The 21,828-nt window shown below is 43.2% G+C and overlaps 2 protein-coding genes across 13 annotated transcripts in view; one reads left to right on the forward strand and one right to left on the reverse strand.

The window, feature by feature from the left end:
• The first annotated feature begins 805 nt into the window (after window positions 1–805).
• Window positions 806–21,828, forward strand: part of LOC308482027 (TBC1 domain family member 7-like) — a 47,043-nt gene continuing 26,020 nt past the window's right edge. The window contains exons 1-11 of one of the 4 annotated variants that reach the window (XR_013988926.1): window positions 806–925; window positions 3,194–3,313; window positions 7,561–7,641; window positions 7,958–8,145; window positions 8,955–9,092; window positions 11,545–11,690; window positions 12,187–12,316; window positions 13,659–13,762; window positions 15,825–15,880; window positions 18,175–18,238; window positions 19,276–20,499. Coding sequence is in view for 1 of the 4 variants with exons in the window: in XM_081015012.1 (XP_080871138.1) it covers window positions 3,202–3,313; window positions 7,561–7,641; window positions 7,958–8,145; window positions 8,955–9,092; window positions 11,545–11,690; window positions 12,187–12,316; window positions 13,659–13,745 (882 nt within the window). In the remaining 3 variants the exon portion in view is untranslated. Of the gene's footprint in view, window positions 926–3,193; window positions 3,314–7,560; window positions 7,642–7,957; window positions 8,146–8,954; window positions 9,093–11,544; window positions 11,691–12,186; window positions 12,317–13,658; window positions 13,763–15,824; window positions 15,920–18,174; window positions 18,239–19,275; window positions 20,500–21,828 lie in introns of those variants that run through there. The other 3 variants (XR_013988927.1, XR_013988925.1, XM_081015012.1) reach the window with 3 other exon arrangements.
• PHACTR1 (phosphatase and actin regulator 1) overlaps window positions 18,478–21,828 on the reverse strand; it is a 258,294-nt gene continuing 254,943 nt past the window's right edge. For all 9 annotated transcript variants that reach the window (XM_081014820.1, XM_081014824.1, XM_081014821.1 and 6 more), the window contains one exon: window positions 18,478–21,609. In XM_081014820.1, the coding sequence (XP_080870946.1) occupies window positions 21,594–21,609 (16 nt within the window). In that variant the 3' untranslated portion in view covers window positions 18,478–21,593. The remainder of the gene's footprint in view (window positions 21,610–21,828) is intronic.

Consider the following 21,828-nt stretch of genomic DNA (forward strand, 5'->3'; position numbering starts at 1 on the left):
ATCCAAACTCTGGACATGGATTATAAAACATCAAGCAGCCTCCCTAAAACAGCATCTAGACAAGACTAGGTGGGCTTCCATGGGGCAGGCATTTCATACACATTGAGAGAAGGGCGTCATACAGCCGTAGGCTCTGCCCAGCCAGCCCCGGGAAAGTTTGCTTAGGGCTGTGCTGCAGATGGTAAAATTTCAGCAGCAACGCAGCTTGTAACAGAACTGAGATCCACTTGGTATGCTGTCAGTGTGACTGGTGTCCTTATAGTTTGGGTTGCCACTTTTGCTCCTTGTGTTGCTGGACCAGTGGTATTAAGCAAAATCGGGTGGGTAGTGTTTTGGGTAGGACAAGCGATCTGAAATCCTAATTTGCTGTCTAGAACACAGTTAAAAAGTGGCCCGCTTTTTACTCCTTGGGAGTAAATACCATTGCACTAGGTAGGATTTACTCATAAATAAGCAGGTTTAAGCTTACATCGTGGAAATAGTAGGCCAGTAAAAGGATTAGTCAAACCGATATCCTGCAAGGTTTTCACTTTTAGTCTAGCCTTCCCCAACCTGGTGCCCTCCAGATTTTTGGGGACTACAAATTGAAGACGCCTAGGTCGGATGAGGCTGTTTTAGTCCGATGCGTTTCCAGCGCAACAAAATCCCAGCAGCAATATTACGAACGCCAAGTTGGGAATACGCGCCAATTTGCGCAGCGCCCGCGCCTCGGGGTCGGGAAAGGCAAGCGGCTCTAGGGCCTCCGAGGCAGCGGCCGCAGCTTCTTCCTCCTCCCCTTCCCCACCCCTTGGCTGGGCGGGCCGGCGGCTGCGCGGGCCGAGCCGGGCGGAGCTCCCTCGCGCCGAGTCGTCGTTGCCGCTTGGCCGGTCGCGGCGGCCCTGGCAGAGAGCGAGCTTCGCGCTGCCCGCCGGCCCCTTCTGCACAGGCAGGTTTGCGCGCCGGGTTGGGAGAGGCGGCGGAGCGCCCGAGCGCCCTCTCCCGCTTCGTCCCCTTTCCCTGCTTCCTTCTCCGCTTTCCTGTCGACCCTCGAGCGCCGCCTCCGCTGCCGCCTCCCTCTTCTGCATCTACTTCACCCGGCCGGTTCCTATAGCGGTGGCCCGGGGTTCTCCCTCCCTGTGGTGCCCAAGCTGGCCGCCGCTTTTTCCAGCCCTCCTCGCGCGCTCCTCCTCCTCCTCACGTGCAGTCACCCGTTCTTGTCAGCTCCCCGTTCCCACGTGCCATTTCTGGGCCGCTGCCTTCTTACCTGCTTCTCTCTCCCCACCATCGTCTATATTTTTCCCCAGCACTCCCTCATCTCCTGTAGCGTATTGACGCCCCTTACTTCCTATACCCGCAGCGTTCATTCATTCGTTTGTTTATTTATTATATTTCCATACCACCATTTCCTTCAAGGTGGGGGACGTGGTTCTCCCTCACCCCCATCCGCACCCAGTTTTATCTTCACAATAACTCAGTGAGGCAGGTGAGGCTGAGAGGAAAGCAGCCACTGGCCCAAGGTCACTCATGGCGAGCTTCATGGCTGAGTAGGGATTCGAACCCAGGCCTTTCAGGTCTTAGTCCAAGGCGTGCAAAATATTCTTACATTGCAGGGGGTGGGACTAGATGACTCTTGTGGTCCCTTCCAGCTCTACAGTTCTGTGATCCTATGATTCAGCCTGTTTTGCTGCATCGTCAGGCATTTGACCCACCTAGCTCATATTATGAGTGGCAGGGACCAGGGTTTCGGAGGTGGGTTTCTCCCTGCAGTACCTGGAGATGCTTAGGGACTGAACCAGGGATTTTCTGCTTGCAAAGCAAACGTTCTGCCTCTGAGCCACGGGCCACACTTTCAAACCTAAACGTCTTCTCTTGGAAATATATTATCTGGTATTGCACTGCTACCTTCATTTGCTGCTTCCCAAGTGTTTGCAAACCCATCTTCTCTCGCTCCACCTCATCCTCCAAATAGCATCCCAGTTCCTCCATTCCTCACTTTTCTGTCCTGTAGCCAGAGATTCAAAAGCGTCTAGTATCTCCTTGTACTTACTTTCATGATTATTTTTTTACATATCAACCTTTTATAGGTGGATATTGGCTAAAACATTTCTCTTCTGAGGAAATAAGTAAGGAAGGTTTTAAGATGCTAGTGAGGTTTTTTGCAGTGTGGAGGAATGGACATTTTGCGTTAGATTTTTAATTAGCTTTGCCTCAGATTTGTTGAAAACAGACATTTAAACTTGTTAACTGTTCATGTTGGCAAATTCAATACGTAAGCTCCGTGCACACAATGCACTAGACCCTTTGCCTATAAACGATTACACCATTATGAAATTGTAAACTTACTTAAGTTGCCAGGGGACTGTACTGCCCCCCCCAACACACACACACACACACACACACACACACACACGCTCCAGGCTGAAATAACACTCATGTTTTGCGGCTGCCTGGATGTGATAGCTCTGTACAGCTGCAATCCTAACCCCACTTACTTGAGAGTAAGCCCAATTGAATTCCATAGGACTTGCGTCTCAATAGATATGGTTAGGATTGCATTCTGGCACATTTATGATTCATTACTCTAGAACCCAAAAACTTCTAATAAAATAAGTAGCCTTTTAAGGTGACAAAAAACTCTTTGTTTTTGCTGCAACAGATCGCTTTTGGATATGGCTGTTGTTCAGGAAGTTTCTAGCTTCAAATTATGTATTTATAAACACATAAAAGTATTTTTATAATGCCATAACATAAAATATTAGTAAAAAAAATAGTATTTTATTAGCTGCATTCCATACAATTGTATCAAGGGGATGTATAGTAAAAGCAGTTAAAAACACAGCAGCACATACATTTAAAACAAAATTAAAACCACATATTGTATTAAAATTCAAGGTGATGTACAAGATTAAAACAAAATGCAATTTAAAACAGTGCAGATAATCATTAAAGTAACTGGCTGATAAAAGAATTAAACAGCTACAAAGGACTGTTGCCTTGAAAAAGTCTTCATGTAAAATATGTAAAATATTCCTGCATTGCATTGCAGTGGTCATGGAGGGGAGCTTGGACCATGAAAGGGAGCCTGAAAACTATGGGGAAGAGTGCACACTGCTCTTTTGAAGTTCTGAAAGAGGAACACTGCACTTTTCATTGTTTTTTGTCATAATATTTTTTTTTGCAAGCTATCATGATTAATTATCTGTTTTTTCCCCAGACTGAAATATGGCTGAGGATCCTCAGAGAAATTTCCGATCGGTGTATTATGAAAAAGTAGGATTTCGTGGTGTTGAAGAAAAGAAATCATTGGAAATTCTTCTGAAAGATGATCGGCTTGGTATGCTTGGTAGAAGACCATTTTATATCACACATTCTGTTTGAGCTGACTTAATTGCAAAGCATGTTTACTTGAAGGAAAAGCCTGTTTGACCCAGTGAGGCTTGCTTCTCATTTAAAAGAAAACTTATCAGGTTTGCACTTTCCAAAACAATATGTGAATTGAAACACATAGCACTTGTCAAAATTTGCAGTGCGGTTCTCTAGCTAAGCAGTGTCTACAAAAATGCATCTTAAAGAAGATTCCATGCAAAACTGTGCATATTTGCAAAACTGCATGTGTAATGTTTTCATTAGGAGAAATTTGCACCAAAAAGTTGAATTTTCATAGGGATTTTTTAAAATAATAATAAAAAATCACAAATTGCAGCAGAAATGTGAATTCAAGACTGGAAAAATGACAAATTGAGGGAACTAAAATTGACAGATTTGTCTATCCCATTGCCTGAGTAAATTTCGCTTTCTTCTCAGATTGGCTTACACTCAGTCTCAGTCTGTATATTCTACCCACAAGGGCGAGGAAACAATTCTCATTTCCCTCTAAGGCAGAATATTTTGTGTGAACTGAAGATTATGCGATGCCTTTCTTGGGAATGGAATAGATACACACACATACTTGTGTGTGAATGAATGGACCTATTTGTTAGTTCACACAAAACATTCTGTACTCTCACAACATGTGGAGCGTAACCTAAGACTTAATGTGAATGATCTCTCCTATGTTTCTAGCTTTCCCTGAGATAACTGTATGGAAAAAGATTCTGGACCTATCTGCACTATGCGTTTAAAGCCGTATACTTCCACTTTAAACAGTTCTGACTCCTCCCAAAGAATCCTAGAAACTACAGTAGTTAGTTTGCCTTACTCTTTCTAACATCTTTTTGTAGGGAGCGCCCTTGGCCCTTTTTGAAGGAAGCCAAATGTATTTGATTTTTAATACTTTTGATTAGCTATTTTTTTTTGTTTTGAGTTGTTATAATTTGTATTGTTTGTATTCGATTTTGTGTGCTTATTCTTTGTTGTTGTTGTTGTTTAGTCGTTTAGTTGTGTCCGACTCTTCGTGACCCCCTGGACCAGAGCACGCCAGGCACTCCTGTCTTCCACTGCCTCCCGCAGTTTGGTCAGACTCATGTTTGTAGCTTCGAGAACGCTGTCCAACCATCTCGTCCTCTGTCGCCCCCTTCTCCTTGTGCCCTCCATCTTTCCCAACATCAGGGTCTTTTCCAGGGAGTCTTCTCTTCTCATGAGGTGGCCAAAGTCTTGGAGCCTCAGCTTCAGGATCTGTCCTTCCAGTGAGCACTCAGGCCTGATTTCCTTAAGAATGGATGCATTTGATCTTCTTGCAGTCCATGGGACTCTCAAGAGTCTCCTCCAGCACCATAATTCAAAAGCATCAATTCTTCGGCGATCAGCTTTCTTTATGGTCCAGCTCTCACTTCCATACATCACTACTGGGAAAACTATGGCTTTAACTATACGGACCTTTGTTGGCAAGGTGATGTCTCTGCTTTTTAAGGTGCTGTCTAGGTTTGCCATCACCTTTCTCCCAAGGAGCAGGCGTCTTTTAATTTCGTGACTGCTGTCACCATCTGCAGTGATCATGGAGCCCAAGAAAGTAAAATCTCTCACTACCTCCATTTCTTCGCCTTCTGTTTGCCAGGAGGTGATGGGCCCAGTGGCCATGATCTTCGTTTTTTTGATGTTGAGCTTCAGACCATATTTTGTGCTCTCCTCTTTCACCCTCATTAAAAGATTCTTTAATTCCTCCTCACTTTCTGCCATCAAGGTTGTGTCATCTGCATATCTGAGGTTGTTGATATTTCTTCCGGCGATCTTAATTCCGGCTTGGGATTCATCCAGCCCAGCCTTTCGCATGATGAATTCTGCATATAAGTTAAATAAGCAGGGAGACAATATACAGCCTTGCCGTACTCATTTACCAATTTTGAACCAATCAGTTGTTCCATATCCAGTTCTAACTGTTGCTTCTTGTCCCACATAGAGATTTCTCAGGAGACAGATGAGGTGATCAGGCACTCCCATTTCTTTAAGAACTTGCCATAGTTTGCTGTGGTCGACACAGTCAAAGGCTTTTGCATAGTCAATGAAGCAGAAGTAGATGTCTTTCTGGAACTCTCTAGCTTTCTCCATAATCCAGCGCATGTTTGCAATTTGGTCTCTGGTTCCTCTGCCCCTTTGAAATCCAGCTTGCACTTCTGGGAGTTCTCGGTCCACATACTGCATAAGCCTGCCTTGTAGAATTTTAAGCATAACCTTGCTAGCGTGTGAAATGAGTGCAATTGTGCGGTAGTTGGAGCATTCTTTGGCACTGCCCTTCTTTGGGATTGGGATGTAGACTGATCTTCCCCAATCCTCTGGCCACTGCTGAGTTTTCCAAATTTGCTGGCATATTGAGTGTAGCACCTTAACAGCATCATCGTTTAAAATTTTAAATAGTTCAGCTGGAATACCATCACTTCCACTGGCCTTGTTATTTGCAGTGCTTTCTAAGGCCCATTTGACTTCACTCTCCAGGATGTCTGGCTCAGGGTCAGCAACCACACTACCTGGGGTGTACGAGACATCCATTTCTTTCTGGTATAGTTCCTCTGTGTATTCTTGCCACCTCTTCTTGATGTCTTCTCCTTCTGTTAGGTCCTTTCCACTTTTGTCTTTTATTATGGTAATCTTTGTACGAAATGTTCCTTTCATATCTCCAATTTTCTTGAACAGATCTCTGGTTTTCCCCATTCTGTTGTTTTCCTCTGTTTCTTTGCATTGCTCGTTTAAGAAGGCTTCCTTGTCTCTCCTTGCTATTTTTTGGAAATCTGCATTCAATTTCCTGTATCTTTCACTATCTCCCTTGCATTTTGCTTGCCTTCTCTCCCCCGCTATTTGTAAGGCCTTGTTGGACAGCCACTTTGCTTTCTTGCATTTCCTTTTCATTGGGATGGTTTTCGTTGCTGCCTCCTGTATAATGTTACGAGCCTCCATCCATAGTTCTTCAGGCACTCTGTCCACCAAATCTAAATCCTTAAACCTGTTCCTCACTTCCACTGTGTATTCATAAGGGATTTGACTTAGATTATATCTTAGATTATTCTTTGTTACTCGCCTTAATTTTTTTTAAAAACTGAAAGACTCTATCTAAATAGTAATATAATGCAACAATACCTGGAGTTCCCAGGGAAAAAGGAATTAAGCATTAAACTGTTCTGGGGATTGTAATTCTGTGAGGGGAATATGGGTCGCCTAACAATTCTCAGCACCTTTACCAAACTACAGTTCCCAGGATTCTTTGGGTGAAGCCATGACTTGTAACTTGTAACTTGCAACTTCCAACTGCTCTGAGACTCCAGCTCCCATTTGTCCAAGCCAATATGACCAATGGTCAGAGATTATAGGAGTTGTAGTCCAGTCGCAGATTCCACATGCATGGGGGATACTTCTTTATTTAAAAAACAGGTACTGTATTAGTTATTAGTTCTGTTGGGTTACTGAACTTGAGAATGCATATATGTATATGCATGTGTGTATAAACAGTATATGTGTGTATTTATGTGTATGTGTATAAATACATACACACACATATGCACACACACCAAAGATGGCTTCATTTTAAAAAAACCTAACTTTGTGTTTGTTCAATTATCATTTATTTATTACACTTCACCGGTACAGTGGTTCTTTGGTTCTCAAACTTAGTCTGTTCAACTCCCGAAACGGTTCAAAAACGGAGGTGCGGCTTCTGATTTGCTGCAGGAGCTTCCTGTACTCAAGCGGAAGCCGCGTCGGATGTCTGGCTTCCACAAAATGTTTGCAAACACTTACTTCCGGGTTTGCAGCGTTCAGGAATCGCTTTGTTCGGGAGCCAAGCCATTCAAGGTACCACTGTATTTCAAAAAGGCACCCATTTTGTGGTTTCAAATTTATTTACATTTAATTGACAGCAGCTGATGAATCAACCAAAAACTCCTACAAACTGTTTTACCATTTACCATAAATCTTTTGAATATTGCTGCTAGGTTTTCATTTTGCCAAAGGACTAAAAGTGGAAAAAGCACGTGTTTTAAATTGGGTTTGTTAACCTTGAAAAGCCCGAATGATTCTTTGATGCCTCCTAGAAGCATGATTGGTGCTGGACACTTACAGATGTGTCCTGGTTGGCATCAGTTGCTGAGAAAAGAGATGCTTCATAACTCCGTTCGAGTTCTAAAATGGTGTTTGTTCTTAAAACCCCCTTCACAGATATTGAGAAGCTCTGCACATTCAGTCAGAGGTTTCCTCTCCCATCCATGTATCGGATCCTTGTGTGGAAGGTGCTTCTAGGTAAGATGATATGGGGAAAGCAGATTCTTCATTAGAAACGTAAGGGCAGGTTTGGACATATGCTTAGTGTAATGCTAAGGAAAGCCAATCCATGTTTTGAATGCTCCATTGAAGAAGCCTTTGCATGACATCAGGGACTGGACTAGTTAATGCTCCCATATTTGTTAAGTTCTTGAGCATTCCTTATATCCAGGGCTTATAGTACTTAGTTGATCAGAGAAAAACAACAACAACTGCTGTCAGAAGATCTAACCTTCCACCAGAACGTGCAAGTACATGCAAACCTAGTTCTCCTTTCTCTCTCTTCCTTTTCCAGGAATTCTTCCTCCTCACCATGAATCTCACGGGTTTGTGATGCGATGCCGAAAGGAGCAGTATAAGGACGTGCACCATGCGCTCCAAGTAATTCGCTTTATCAAGGATTCTACCCCACAGGTTGAAGTTTTCCTCCGAATATACCAGCTGGAGTCGGGAAAGCTCCCTCGGAATCCATCTCTCTCTTCGGTCAGTCGTGCTGAAATTTGCCCTCGACGATACTCCTTTGTATGAAGGTCCAAATCTTTTCCACCTGAAATTCTGCTAGAGTGAAGAAACTGTATAGTGGCCACATGAACTGCAGTATCTTGAGAGGTCAAATTCAGCCTTAACCAGAGATACTGTAACCAGGGCTTAGGGAAAGCACATTCTGGTACCATCTAGGGCAGGCACCCCCAAACTTGGCCCTCCAGATGTTTTGGGACTACGATTCCCATCATGCCTGAACACTGGTCCTGTTAGGGATGATGGGAGTTGTAGTCCCAAAACATCTGGAGGTCCAAGTTTGGGGATGCCTGATCTAGGGCATGTCACAGAATGAATTTCCCTTGTAGTTAGTGGCAAGAGTGGCAGACATCCAAGCTGAAAGTTGGCAGCCACAGTAGGATTGGGTTGCTGAGAAAATATCCCTCAGTATGGTGACCTTGAATGGGAAGCAAATCCCTGTCATATATACTCCCTGGAGAAGGTATAATTAGTCCTGTTTAGCACTTGGATGAGGAACCTATAGCTCACCAGATGTTGTTGTTGGACTAACTCTCATAAACCTCAGTCAGGATTTTCAGTGGTCATGGATGATGGGAGTTGTAGTCCAGAAATATATTGGTATGCCACAACTTTGTCCTCCCTGTTTTAGCACATAACAGAACATGGTGGCACCTTACAACAGAGGAGCAAAATTATTATATGTTGTCAAATAACAAAGTTGACTGTAAAATGCTGTTCCGTGAATGTGTTGCCTCTTGATAATCCCATGCCGTGGCTGCTTTGCTTTCCAGGAAGCCGAGGACGAGGTATTCCTTGCCATTGCTAAAGCTATGGAAGAAATGGTAGAAGATCACATTGATTGTTATTGGCTCATCAGTAGCTTTGTGAACCAGTTGAACAATAAGTACAAGGATTCAATACCACAGCTGGTAAGAATATTATATGCATACATATCTACATATCTGTATTCATCTATTCACACAGGAACAGTATAGTGAGATTACAGGTATAGAAGTTGAACATCTTCTATGTTGTTGCTGTTTCTGACAAGCTCTTGCATAAATACCCTGTGTGGACTTGGAAACTGAATTATGCTCTGGATTCTTTTTTGGAGGGGATGAGGGAAATGCAGTGCAAGTTTCTAGAACAGCAGTGCAGTGACTAGTGGGTAGCTCAGGGCTGACTAATCTGTGGCTAGGCTCCCATCTCCCAGCCAACGTGGCCAACAGACTTCTAATAAATATCACGGGGATTGGAATGCTGATGACAAGGAATGCAGTCAAGGTTTGGGCATATATTGAGTTGTGTGTACAGTGGTACCTCCGGTTACAAATGGGATCTGTTCTGGAGGTCCGGCCGTATCCTGAAAATTCTGTAACCAGAGGACCACTTCTGTGCATGCACGCGGCGCTGCAGAGCGCTTCTGCGCATGCACGAGCAGCAAACCCACTTCTGAAAATTTATTATTCCAAAAATGAAACCTTCATCTGGTTGTAAATATTAAGATTATACCAGCAAGAATGGGTCTTTCTGTAAAAAAAAAAGGAAAAAAGATTTAAATCAAGTCTTACTGACTAGTGATTTAAATCAATTTTATTTAAATCAAATCCACCCTGCCTAAGAGTCTTAGGCTGCCGCCCTTTGGCAGGGAAGGGGTTCAGCTTTGTTCTTACACTAAATGAATGAGGCCAGTCCCTTGTTTCTAAGCAGCAGTGATGGAAATGACTGCAGAACCGCCTTCATTCTTTTCTTCTCCCATGCAAACTGGATGCCAGACTCCATGCTTTAATAGAAGGAGAAGTTTGTAGAAATAATTTTTGTAATATCTATAAATAAGATTTGATAGGAAAACACTTTGGCTTGAACTTTCCTTAGGTGATGATGATTTAAAAAAACATTCTATACTGCCCTTCATCCGAAGATCAGAGTGCTGTTTACAATATAAAAACACAAAAAATACACATAGCACAATAATAAACAAAAACAATACTGGCCATAGATTGTTCAAATAGCCAAAGACCTGGGAGAGGAGGAATGTTTTTGCCTGGCACAAAGATATGTAATGAAGGCGCCAGGTGAACCTCCCTGGGGAGAGCATTCCACAGGTGGGGGGGCCACCACAGAAAAGGCCCATTCTTTTGTTGTCACCCTCTGGACCTCCTGGGATGTCCTCTCCCATCACTTCTGAAGACACTTGGAAATAGGGGCATGTGTCAGTTTCTTTCGACTAATGAAGAGTAAGTGATTTTTAAGATCCAGTTTAAGGAGAAGGGAACAGGAGGCAGATTTACATAAAAGATGACATTATAGAGAGCCAGTTTTTCCTCATTGGTGCCAGTCCTCTCTGAATTTCTTTAAATTATTAATAAAATCATGTTTATAGTTAAATATTCAGATATAATTGAAGACGAACAAATGAAAATAAACAAGCAGATGTTTAATTAATTGCTAACCTTGTCCAAAAGGTGTCCAGAGAGAACTGTTTACTGAAGTGAAGAAACTGTGTGTGTGTCAGTGTCATTCAAAATAATAGTGTATTTCTGGATGGGAAGTTACTGTGGAACCAGTGCTGCTTATGAACCCCAGTTTTTTGTTTCAGTGTCCACACATTGCTGTGGTCAAAATGACAGCCCATACTTTTTTTGTTTACATTTAATCTGGAGAGCCAGTGTGGTGTAGTGGTTAAGAGTGGTAGTCTCGTAATCTGGGGAACCAGGTTCGCGTCTCCGCTCCTCCACATGCAGCTGCTGGGTGACCTTGGGCCAGTCACACTTCTCTGAAGTCTCTCAGCCCCACTCACCTCACAGAGTGTTTGTTGTGGGGGAGGAAGGGAAAGGAGAATGTTAGCCGCTTTGAGACTCCTGAAGGGGAGTGAAAGGCGGGATATCAAATCCAAACTCTTCTTCTTCTTCTTCTTCTTCTTCTTCTTCTTCTTCTTCTTCCTCTTACTTTTGGAAGGGGTGTGCATGTAAAATGCTGAAAAGCCACCCAACAGGGTTGAAGAGCAGGTAAAAACAGAAAGTTGCTCCCTGCTGATGACAGTTTCCTAGCATGTGCTGTTTCCTTCCCCACCTGTCTCTTTTTTTACTAAATTAAGAATTGCTGTATTGTTACGAAGTCTCAAATTATTCAGTATATACTCTTTTTGGAGCCTCACAATCAATAAATATGGAAATGTTTAGTGAGCCTTACATTTTGGATCTGACCTTTGAAGAACATTATCTGACATGACATTTTTCACAGTGTGTCATGCTGAATCTTTTTTTCCTTTTTTTAAGGCGCCTTGCTGCTTGTGGTTTCTTGCTATAAATACCTATGACAGTGAGATTTATTTATGGACATTGATATACTTTATCACTTCTCTTGACATTTATCCTGCAGCCAAAACTTTTGGAACAGTACCTGAGCCTTGAAGACAGCGGACTCTTAACGCATCTGAAGTCGTGTTCAGCAATGGACCACCTTCCTTACAATCTTTGGTTTAGAAAGTGTTTTGCGGGTTGTCTACCTGAATCCAGCTTACAAAGGTAAGCATCTTTCCACTCCCGCCCATCTTGGATCAATCAGATCACTGTAGCATCCTTGAAAATAATCTGTTGTCCATCTTTAGCCTACAACCCACAATACCACAAACTCCTGAGTAGTGTTCCCTCTCCCCTGACCAATGCTGCAGAGTAGTTTTATAGATGGAGTATGTTAGCTGCAAGATACCTATAACCTCACCTCCAAACTCGGAAATGTTGCATGGATATCTTTTGACAAGTCAGAACTTTTTGACATTCTAAAATCTGTCAGTTAAGGTTATATAGGGAGTGATGCAAACTTTGGCATTTTGTGTTCTCTGCATCTTGCACCAAAGGGTGGAAGTGTGAGTTATCATTTGCTGCAAAATGTCTCAGTCCTGCCATGACTGAGAAACTATTTTGGTCAGGAAAGAAAAAAACAACAACACTTCAGTACTGAATATAAATTATAGCTATAAAATTTTAGGTGTGCAGTTTTTATTACTCTTATCTTTTCTAGGGTTTGGGACAAAGTTATTAGCGGCTCCTGCAAAATTCTGGTCTTCGTTGCTGTTGAGATTTTATTAACCTTTAAAATGAAGTTGATGGCCTTGAATAGCGCAGGAAAGATTCAACAGTTTTTGGAAAATGTAAGTATTTTTCCGCACACTAATATACTGCCCCCCCCAGGAACCCCCCCCCCCATAAGGGATTTGTTTTGCGTATCAGATTTTTTGGGGAGAGAGGTGGTTGCAAGAGAAATCAACTGAGATTTTGACCAGTGTTCAAGAGCTGCAATTAAAAGTTTGCAAAATTTTAAAAGGTACAGTTCAGACATGGCATCAAACCATGATCCATGCTAATCATAGTTTGGTTTGAGCTTCCAAATGTAAGACTTTCACAATGGTTTCTGAATTCAGACATAACAACAAACCAAATTTAGCACAAAACACAGCCTGTGTGGCAGCTTCAGTATCCATGTTTTGTGAAGTGATCTAGGTTCAGAAAAAAAACAGACCATGGTTTGTCTTGATGTCTGAGTGGAAAGGAGAGGATTGTCTCAGTGGCTGAGCCGGGCTCTGGAACTCATTCTTACCTGAACAGGGCCTCCCGCTACACTCCCCTCTCGCGTGGATTTCCATAAGATGGGCCAAAACATTCCTTTTTATAGGAGCACTTTTGAGCCATAAATAGTCACTGCCTTTCCAAGTAGCCTTGGTTATGTTTAGCAGCAGTTTCGTGGCTTCCCCTCTTTTCTCTCTCTGCTGTTTTAATGCCTTACAGCGGCTTTCTTTTATTTATTTGTTGTTAGTCTTTTTTAAAAAATCATTTAAGTTGTTCTTTTAACTTCTGTTGCTAGCCACTTTAGGCTTATTGAGAAAAGATGGGCTATAAATGTTTTAAATAAATAGAACTCGTTGGCTACATTTAAGCAGGTTGCAGGATTAACTTGACCTTGCGACCTTTTTTTTCCTTTCCCAAACCCACCACATGGTCAAACAATTTCACAGACTACAATGCTGTTTCAAGCCAGTTTATCTTTTTGTATTTGCGTGAGTCGCCATTCCATGCACACACACTCCTATTTTCATCTGTGTTGGGGAAAAGAGAATATCCTTGATGCAGAAATGGAAAGGAAAAGAAAGAGTGGAATTGTTTGATATGGATGACCCAGTCTGGATTTCCAGGTGTGCTTTGATGCACGCTTGGACCTTTTTTTGAGAGGAAAGTTCTCCTTTCACTTCACTGATAGGGGACAACTCCTCCCCACACCAAACTGTTTGCATGCAGGGAGCTACTTCTTACTTGAAACTGAATAAGCAAAAGAGTGTGCTCTGTGTGCGTGCATTTGCAATTGGCATGAATGGATATGGCAGGAGTTTGGAAGAGCAATCCTATAGTGACTGGTCTTTAGCTGCCTTTAGGTTTGCTGCCTGAGATATTGAAGTACTGGAATACCTCAAACTGAATATCTCTTTTTATCTTTTGTAGATACCTCAAGATAACACGGATGCAATAGTGAGCAAAGCGATTGAGCTGTGGCAAAAACATTGTGGGACCCCTGCCCACTCAGTCTGAGACCATGCTGCCCGCTGGTACACTTTTATTTTATTTGCCTTCCCTTTGTCCTTCCTTACTCAACAACACCTACCATATTTTTTGCTCTATAGGACGCACCGGACGATAAGACGCACCTAGTTGGGGGGGGGGAGGGGGAGGAAACAAGAAGAAAAAAATTCTGAACCCGAAAAGCCAGAACAGCAAGAGGGATCTGGCTTCTGGGATAGCCTCTTGCTGTTCTGGCTTTGGGGACAGCCTTTGAAGCCTCCGCAGGGCAGCGGGGTGCCTTCGGAGGCTTTGCGCAGCTAACCCCAAGCTAGAACAGCGAGACGGAGCAGTGCACAGCGCTCAGTCTCCCTGTTCTGGCTTTGGGCTTAGCCGCACAGCCTGCATTCACTCCATAAGACGCACACACATTTCCCCTTACTTTTTAGAAGGGAAAAAGTGCGTCCTATAGAGTGAAAAATACGGTACTTAAAATTATTTTAACAAAGGAGATGGGGGAGCAATAAAATTGCTACCACCGTATGTGATGGACTTGAAGTGTATAAATATATCTAGAAGGGGAGTCTCATTTATATGAGTTGGTTTGGATTTGTTTCCAAGTAACCTTGTTTATGGGGTGTGCAAAACAGGAGCCATAATGAAGGACTTGATTGACTTTTTTTAATCTCTGGAATAGATTTCTGCCTGGTTTTCTCTCACTCATTCCTCATGACACTAATTTGGCTTTAATTCAAGAAATATGGTTAAACTGAGATGTTCTCCTGAACAGGAGCTGCCTCTTAAAACCCTGTTGCAGATTTTCAGATCTTTGCAAGGTCCTCCCATAGGGTTAGGAAACTGGCTGCACAGGCCTTGCCTCCAGGACTACCTCCCGAGGTTCCTAGCATACGGATCCTCTTTCCCCACTGCACTGGAATGAGCAGAAAGCAGCTTTGGCAGAGCTTCCCCCCTTTTACCTTTGCAGTCCAAGAGTGGGAAAAAGGAGGAGGCAACTCAAGGTACATAACAGAGTCATTCTGTTGGTTTCTCCTGCTCTTTATATTGGGGCAGAAGGGATTAGAGCTCTTTGCATGTGCCTTGTTCACATTTAGGGGTGTCAGGGGGTACAGTTAATGTTGGTCCTTGGGATATGTTTAGTTCAAAATTTGATCCCTGATTTGTTTGTTGAAATAGTGTTCAGTGGTAGCTCCTGGCTGGAACTAGAGAGTCCCAAATACATAATTTTTAAACTAGGTGCTGGTGATGACTACTGAATTATCCTTATCTTCTTGACATGGGCTCTTTTTTTGAGCCGGAACTCACCGGAACTCCGTTCCGGAACCTCTCAGGTGGGCGCTATTGCCATTATAAGAGAACAAGGGAGGCATTCAGGGTGAGCTCCGGCACCTCTTTTTCTAGAAAAACAGCACTGCTCTTGAGCCGTTTTGATCTGGCTTTTAGTTTTGGGATTAACAGACCTGTGGCGGGGGGCACTCTGTGAGTTAGATGATGTGGGGGGCATCTCTGTCAGTTCTGCCGGCCCTCTGAACAGCTTGATGCTGTGAACTTAAAGATGATCTCTATTGGATCAGGCTGGAGACCTATCCAGTCCAGCATTCTTTTTGCCCTGGTGGTCCACCAGATGGCTGTGAGAAGCCTGCAAGCAGCATATGATGGCAACTTCTCCTTCCTGCTGCTGTTCCCCAGGACCAAGAGGTGTAGTGGCTCTGATCCTGAAGACAGTATATAGCTATTTGGACTCGTAGCCATTGGTACCCATGAATTAGCCTGATTTTAAAGTCAATCCAATCTAGTGGCCATCATTTCCACAACTTGTGGCAGCAAATTCCATCGTTCAGCTATGCACTGTGTGGTGAAGTACCTCTTTTTTGCTTGTGCTGAATTGCCCAGCCTTCAGCTTCATTGGACTACAGGTTCTGGTATTATGAAGCAGGAGCAAAGTCTTTTCTCCATTCACTTTCTACACCTCAATCATGACCCTGGTTCATTGCCTTGTTTCTAAACTTGAGTCTCCTCAGAGGACACAACTTTTCATTTTGGCAGTGTTGCTCCAAATCCCCTGATCACTTTGGTTTTCTCCTCCCTTTTCAGATCCACCCAGCATGTGAAACCATCACCAGCCAACCTGGGAGATCCCTCCAATACTGGTAGGCAGTTAAGCACTGACAATAAAATACTGATTCTCACAGGCTTGGTACGTGATGTCCTTTTAACTAAAATAAAACGCCAGGTTCCTTTGCCTTTCAAAAGGTCCCTCTGTGCTGCTCTTCCTTGCATCATGGTTTGCTTTTCATTTTAAATTGTTTAAAAATTTAGTTGCCTTGCCTAGTGATGTGGAAAGTTGTGACTTAAGTAGAGGAATGTTCACTCAACAGCTCCTTTATTCTCTTCGCTTCCTTTGCCCACTCTGTTCCCTTACCTTACGCAGCAAGAAGTGTTCCTCCTCTGCCTGAGTCTTTTGCTCCCTGTGTGCCTTGCCAGTGTTTGAGCTACAGCTCCTATCTGGCACAAGAGTTGAAATCCAAAACTTACGCAGGGCAGCAGCTTGGGGAAGGGCGCCCTAGATAACCAGCCTCATGTTTCCTGTACCCTTTGTGTTTGGAAAGAGTCTTTTCCACCATCCCACCCACTTGTCAACTTTAATGGTGTCCCAGTCCTCTGCGCTCACCTCCATATTGATGTTCCTCAGAATGTTAGTACTTTCATACAATAGTAGTGTTATATAACCCATTATTACATTAGACCATGTAACGGATCCTAACTGGTTAACCAGCTGAAGCATGCAGGGTAGCAACTGTGCCCATTTTAGGTGATGCTAGCAGAATATTGACACCCTTCCCCCCCCCCCCACATTTCAGCCTTCTGCTTTATTAATTTGGGAAACTGTCAGTCTTGCAGAATGCTCAGCTCTCCCAATCCGTGTGCTTCGACCGCAGAGTACTTTAATTTGGCAGAGAATGTGGTCAGTACAGTGGTACCTCGGGTTACGTATGCTTCAGGTTACAGACTCTGCTAACCCAGAAATAGTACCTCGGGTTAAGAACTTTGCTTCAGGATGAGAACAGAAATCGGGCTCCGTTTCAGGTTAAGTACGGACCTCCGGAACGAATTAAGTACTTAACCTGAGGTACCACTGTAGTTGCTTTCTGATAAAATCCCTATTTTATTTTTGACTGATGTTGGTGTTAACCGTCTTCCATCAACCGTGTCAGTTAGTGCATGAATGTGCTGAGACGCACAGCTGTAAACTACTATTTAAAGCTCAGGTGCCAGACTATTAAAAAACCCCCAGAAACCCCCAAACCTTTTCCTCTGTGGCACGCTGGTGCTACTTGAAGTTGATGCGATGAGATAAACGAGCTGTGCTGAACTTTTCACACGAACAATAGCAATTTTAGAGCAATGTTTTTTAAAGGCAGCAAGAAGCCTTCTGCAGTGTCTAGAAGTCAATCAAACGCCGCCATTTAAATGTCAGTGGAAAGTTCATATCTAATCACCCTGTTGTACGTACAAAGAATAAGATTGCAGAGAGAATTTTCCTTTTGTGCGTTGTGTTACTCAGTTTGTGGCATGTTCTTTCATCAATAAGTCTGTTTCGTGTTTAGGGGTGGGAGGTGATGAAAGCAAGTAAGCCTTTTGGTAGAGACCCAACTAGTTATGTAGAATCTAGGGTTGCCATATATTCAGAAACTTTTTGGCTTTTTTTGCAGAACTTTGAAGAAAAAAAAGCTAGATTTTCGCTTTTTGAAATAGTGCACTGATTGCCAGGGTTACCATAACTATAGTGTTTCGGGTTTTCTTGCTCTCTTTCATAAAATGAAAGGCCTTGCCTCATTTAGAAAGAATAAATTATAAATTTTCTTGTTCTAATAAGAAGCAGGGCTTTTTTTCCCTAGCTGGAGCTCACCAGAGCTCAACTCTGGCACCTCTCAGGTGGGTGCCATTGCCATTCTAAGAGAAGCCCATGTGGTGAGCTCTGGCACCTCTTTTTCTGGGAAAATGGCACTGATAATAAGGTTCTGTCAGAGTTACACCAGTGTAGCTTTGGCGCAGCCAAAGCCAGAGTTATTCCTGAAAAAGCAGTGTGGGTGGTGGCGGCAAGGCGAGACTTGCCCCTTTTCCAGGCTTCTTTTGGCTCTGTCAGATGACCTAGCAAGTTACACTGGCAGAAAGAGTGTTCCAAATCAAAAAATGGTGTGTAAGATTACACCAGCATAATTTACCTTGGCATATATTACCCTGGCTTCCTATAGTTTGGATTGCTCTGCCAGCCACTCAAACGATGCTGATTTATACTTCCTGGTTATCTGTGTTCCTTGTTACGTTTCCTGCACGCTAGAGGGAGCAATTCTGCAGAGAAAGGGCCCCTTTGAGCTTTTAGCCACTATCATGTTGTTCAGCATTCAGTTGGTTCTGGTTTGTTGTTGTTTATTGTTTGTAGTGAGACTCAAGTTGCTGTTTAGTGGCCTGGAAACCTAAACAGGAAGGAAGGCAGCATATTCGAGGTAAATAAATTAGATGTCACTTCTGTGCTGCATCATAAATAACTGTAGAATCAATAGCAGGCAAGGAAAAAAAGACCACGTTTTTTCTTTTAAAATGATTTTTTTTTAAGAAACTGCATACATCAGAGACAATTTAAATACCATGCAGTTTCAATATGTACAAAAACCCTAGGATGTAGAGATTCAGTTTTAGTGTTTCCTCTAGGTATTTACATTTTGTTCTGGTTTTTACTCCCCCCCCCCCCCATACAGCCATAATCTGTTAAATTACAATACTGGAAGATCACAGGTTTGACTGTCACCACATTCACTCCTATACAAAGACAAAACTATGTACATACACTTGACTTGGAGAGTAACTGGAAAATGCACTGGTTCCAGAACCACTGAGATGCTCAGGCGTACTCTTCCCTTGCTTTTCTGTTCACACAAGAATAAAGTTCGGCTGGATGAACAGGCGGGCGCAGGGAACAATTTTCAACCCTGTTTGCCATATGAAGCAACATCATCTGTGCCCTTTTTCAAATCACTACCCTTTGACAGATTTTGAGGGAGGGAGGAAATGGTTTTTGTCCATGCAGCAAGAGAAATTGCAGCTCTGTGCGAGATAACCTTCATCTGCATGTGAATCATAGAGGCATATTTAAGTGAATGCAGAAGTTCACTGCTCATGCTAGGGGAAATAAATGAGACATCTCTGCAACCCCTGCTGAAATGAATGGAAGCAGGATGACAGTAAAGCCCATCTCCATAGATTTCAGAGGGAAAGCGTTGCATTAGGCATTTGTAGTGGAGTGCACACTTCCCGTCACCTGTGATCACTGTGCTAGGGGAACAGCTGAATGGCTCTGCTCCAGGCAAGACAAGCATTAAGCAGACTTGAAAAGTAAGCCATTTTTCAAATGAAAGTTTCGCTAGATCCATTTCTATGTTACAGGGGGAAATAAATATCCATTTGTTTAGTACTACTTTTTGGAAATGAATACAGTGCATTGCCTTGACCCAATAATTGGCTTCTTTCTTTGTTTGCATGGTAGGGACACTGAGGTTTTGGAACAGGTGTTTTGCACACGCAAGCCTGCTAGGAACCTGCCTGCCTGCAGAAAACAAGCAAATTCAATGTTCCATGCAATAGCCCATTGCATGCAAGTAAAGGAAGCCGCTAAGGGTCAGCAGAGTGGACCCATCTATTTCCAAATGTACAACGGCAACACAGTATGTAGTCACTCCCAGATCAGCTCAATGGTATCTTAATGTAGGGCAAGGGGGCATCTTCAAAGAAGTGCCACTGTACTAGCTCTGGAAGATGCTCCTTTGCACGTGGATAACATTGGGCTGAGCGCTAGGTCTTGAAAAGCTACAAGACTTGTATTGTGAATAGGCTCCCCAATTGCATGTGTTAAGTGCTAAACTGATAGCCCAGCCCACTTGGAAATTAATGTTGGCAGAAATGTGGGGAAAGACTCAGCATATTTCTTTAACCAAGTGTATCACAAATCACAGTAAAACCAGAATAAGTGGTTTCACTTGCAGAATTTGGCAATCTTATTGTTAGGAGGAAATGTTCTACCTTGTCTGGTTTGTAACCGTAGCCATAATCTGTATTTTTAACTGGAAGGCACACAGGAGATAAACCAGCAGGTAAATCGATCCCTTGTGTGTCCTCCAAGCCACTCAGTAAAGAATGCTGAGCCTTGTCCTGTGCTTCAACGAAGAAAACAGACCCATAACCACACCTTGTGAATCCCCTGGCATGCTACCACACAACTGTTGATAAATGCAAGGTACTTAGGATCTGTAATATGTAAAAGCTTTTCACAGCATTGTGCCCACCCACTAGCTGTGGTGCCCAGTGATGGTGGGGAATGCCTTATCACCCCAGTGTAGCCTCCTCAGCTAAAAATAGTAAGGGAAAAAAAGTGCACCACTAAATAGGCCTGCTTTTATTTGACTCGGGCTGAGGAAGAGAGAGGGCCTTTTCCATGGGGTGAGGAGAAAATGCAGGTTACCAAGTGTTCGGTTCAAAAAGAAAAGTTATGCTGCCCTATACAAACTTAACACCAGTGGAAAAGTGTGAGAACTGAACTTCGCTTGGGAGAGGCATGCTCAGGGCTCAGCTGCTGAAAGAGAGTGGGGGTTCCTTACCAGGAGGCATCAAGCTGGTGGGCTTAGCCAAAGTGCTATCAAAGACAGGGATCTGGAACACTATCCAATGTGCCAGGGTCATCCTATTAAGAGAAGAGCCAATGCCTTAATAACAACAACAACAAAAAACCCCTCCACAAATCCAATCCAAATGCTTTGGTTCTCAGTATCATGCTGGGACATTCATGACAACATATTTTGTTATTTACACCAGGTAGTGTTCTACACAACAGAAATCCCAGCTCTTAAAAAATAAACGTATCCATGCGCACAGAGCAAAATTGACCCTACAATGATCTTGAGCTCCTTTCTTCTCTGCACTGCACACCTTACGGAACCTGCAGCATCTAAGTAAAGTTGGCGTGCTGTATCAATTTGGTTAACTGGCAGAGCTGCTCTGCCATCCAGCCTCTTTATGCAGGTGTAAATGAAAGCAGGAAGTTACCAAGCAGGGCAAAAGGCATCCTGACTCGTTCTCTCCATAAAGGTAATAAGCATGTTACTGAATATCCCTGTAATAATCGGCAACAATTTCAAAACATCACTTTTTGCAGCAAAGGGGGGAGGGGGGTCACTTGAATGAAAGAGATGGGTGACAAGGAATCTTCTGGGTGTTTCCCTCACAAAACAAATGGGTGACAGCCAGCCAGCCAGCCAAGAGATCCTCCAGGGATGATTCTTGTGAAGTGTCAAAGATAGGTAGATCCTCTGAGCGGGTCTTGGCCTTCCCCCGCATCTTTCTAAGGTGCTCTCAAACAGAAAGAAGTGTTTGCTCAAAGTGTTGACCCAGAAGGATGGTAGGCCTTGTCTGAGCTTTTGTCCAGCAGGTCTATGCCCAACACCAACTGCCTTCAGCTTTCTTTGGAGTCAGATGGGAGATGCTTGAAGGAAGACGGGATGCATTAACGGCTGATCTTGGATGAGGATGGGGAATCCACACAGCAGAGTTTCGAATATGAGTGCCAACTCCTGGCCCAATTCTTGCCATGGGTGGCTTCGGTTGCTGAAAGTTGTCCCAACATGTCTCATGATGTAGTTCTACCAAGTACAGGAAAACACAAGCTTCCCTGTTGTCATCTTCTTCCTCCTCTTCTTGGTTTTTAAAAAGGCAGTCCAGGAAATTTACATTGTACATTAACAGAGAAGTGAATGGTACCAGCACTTATGGTTCTTTCCAGATATGTTTTGAAGATGGTGGAGTGCTCAATTTCTATGGTCTATGAAACCTAAAATTAAAAAAGGGGACGGAGAAGGAAAAGAAAGTAAATCCAGTTGTGTTTGAATGAGTCAACCAATTTGATGGTTGCATATTTTTTTTCCAAACATTCAGAATCATGACAGAGCTTTGGGTCTGAAATATCCAATAAAAACCTAATCCCTCAACAGTCCTGCGAACCATGGAGAAGTGAGTTGGGAGTTGCTGTGGGAATGAAGACCTCTCAACA

This window comes from Podarcis pityusensis, assembly GCF_964106645.2.
Source record: "Podarcis pityusensis genome assembly, chromosome: 7".
NCBI classification, from domain to species: Eukaryota; Metazoa; Chordata; class Lepidosauria; order Squamata; family Lacertidae; genus Podarcis; species Podarcis pityusensis.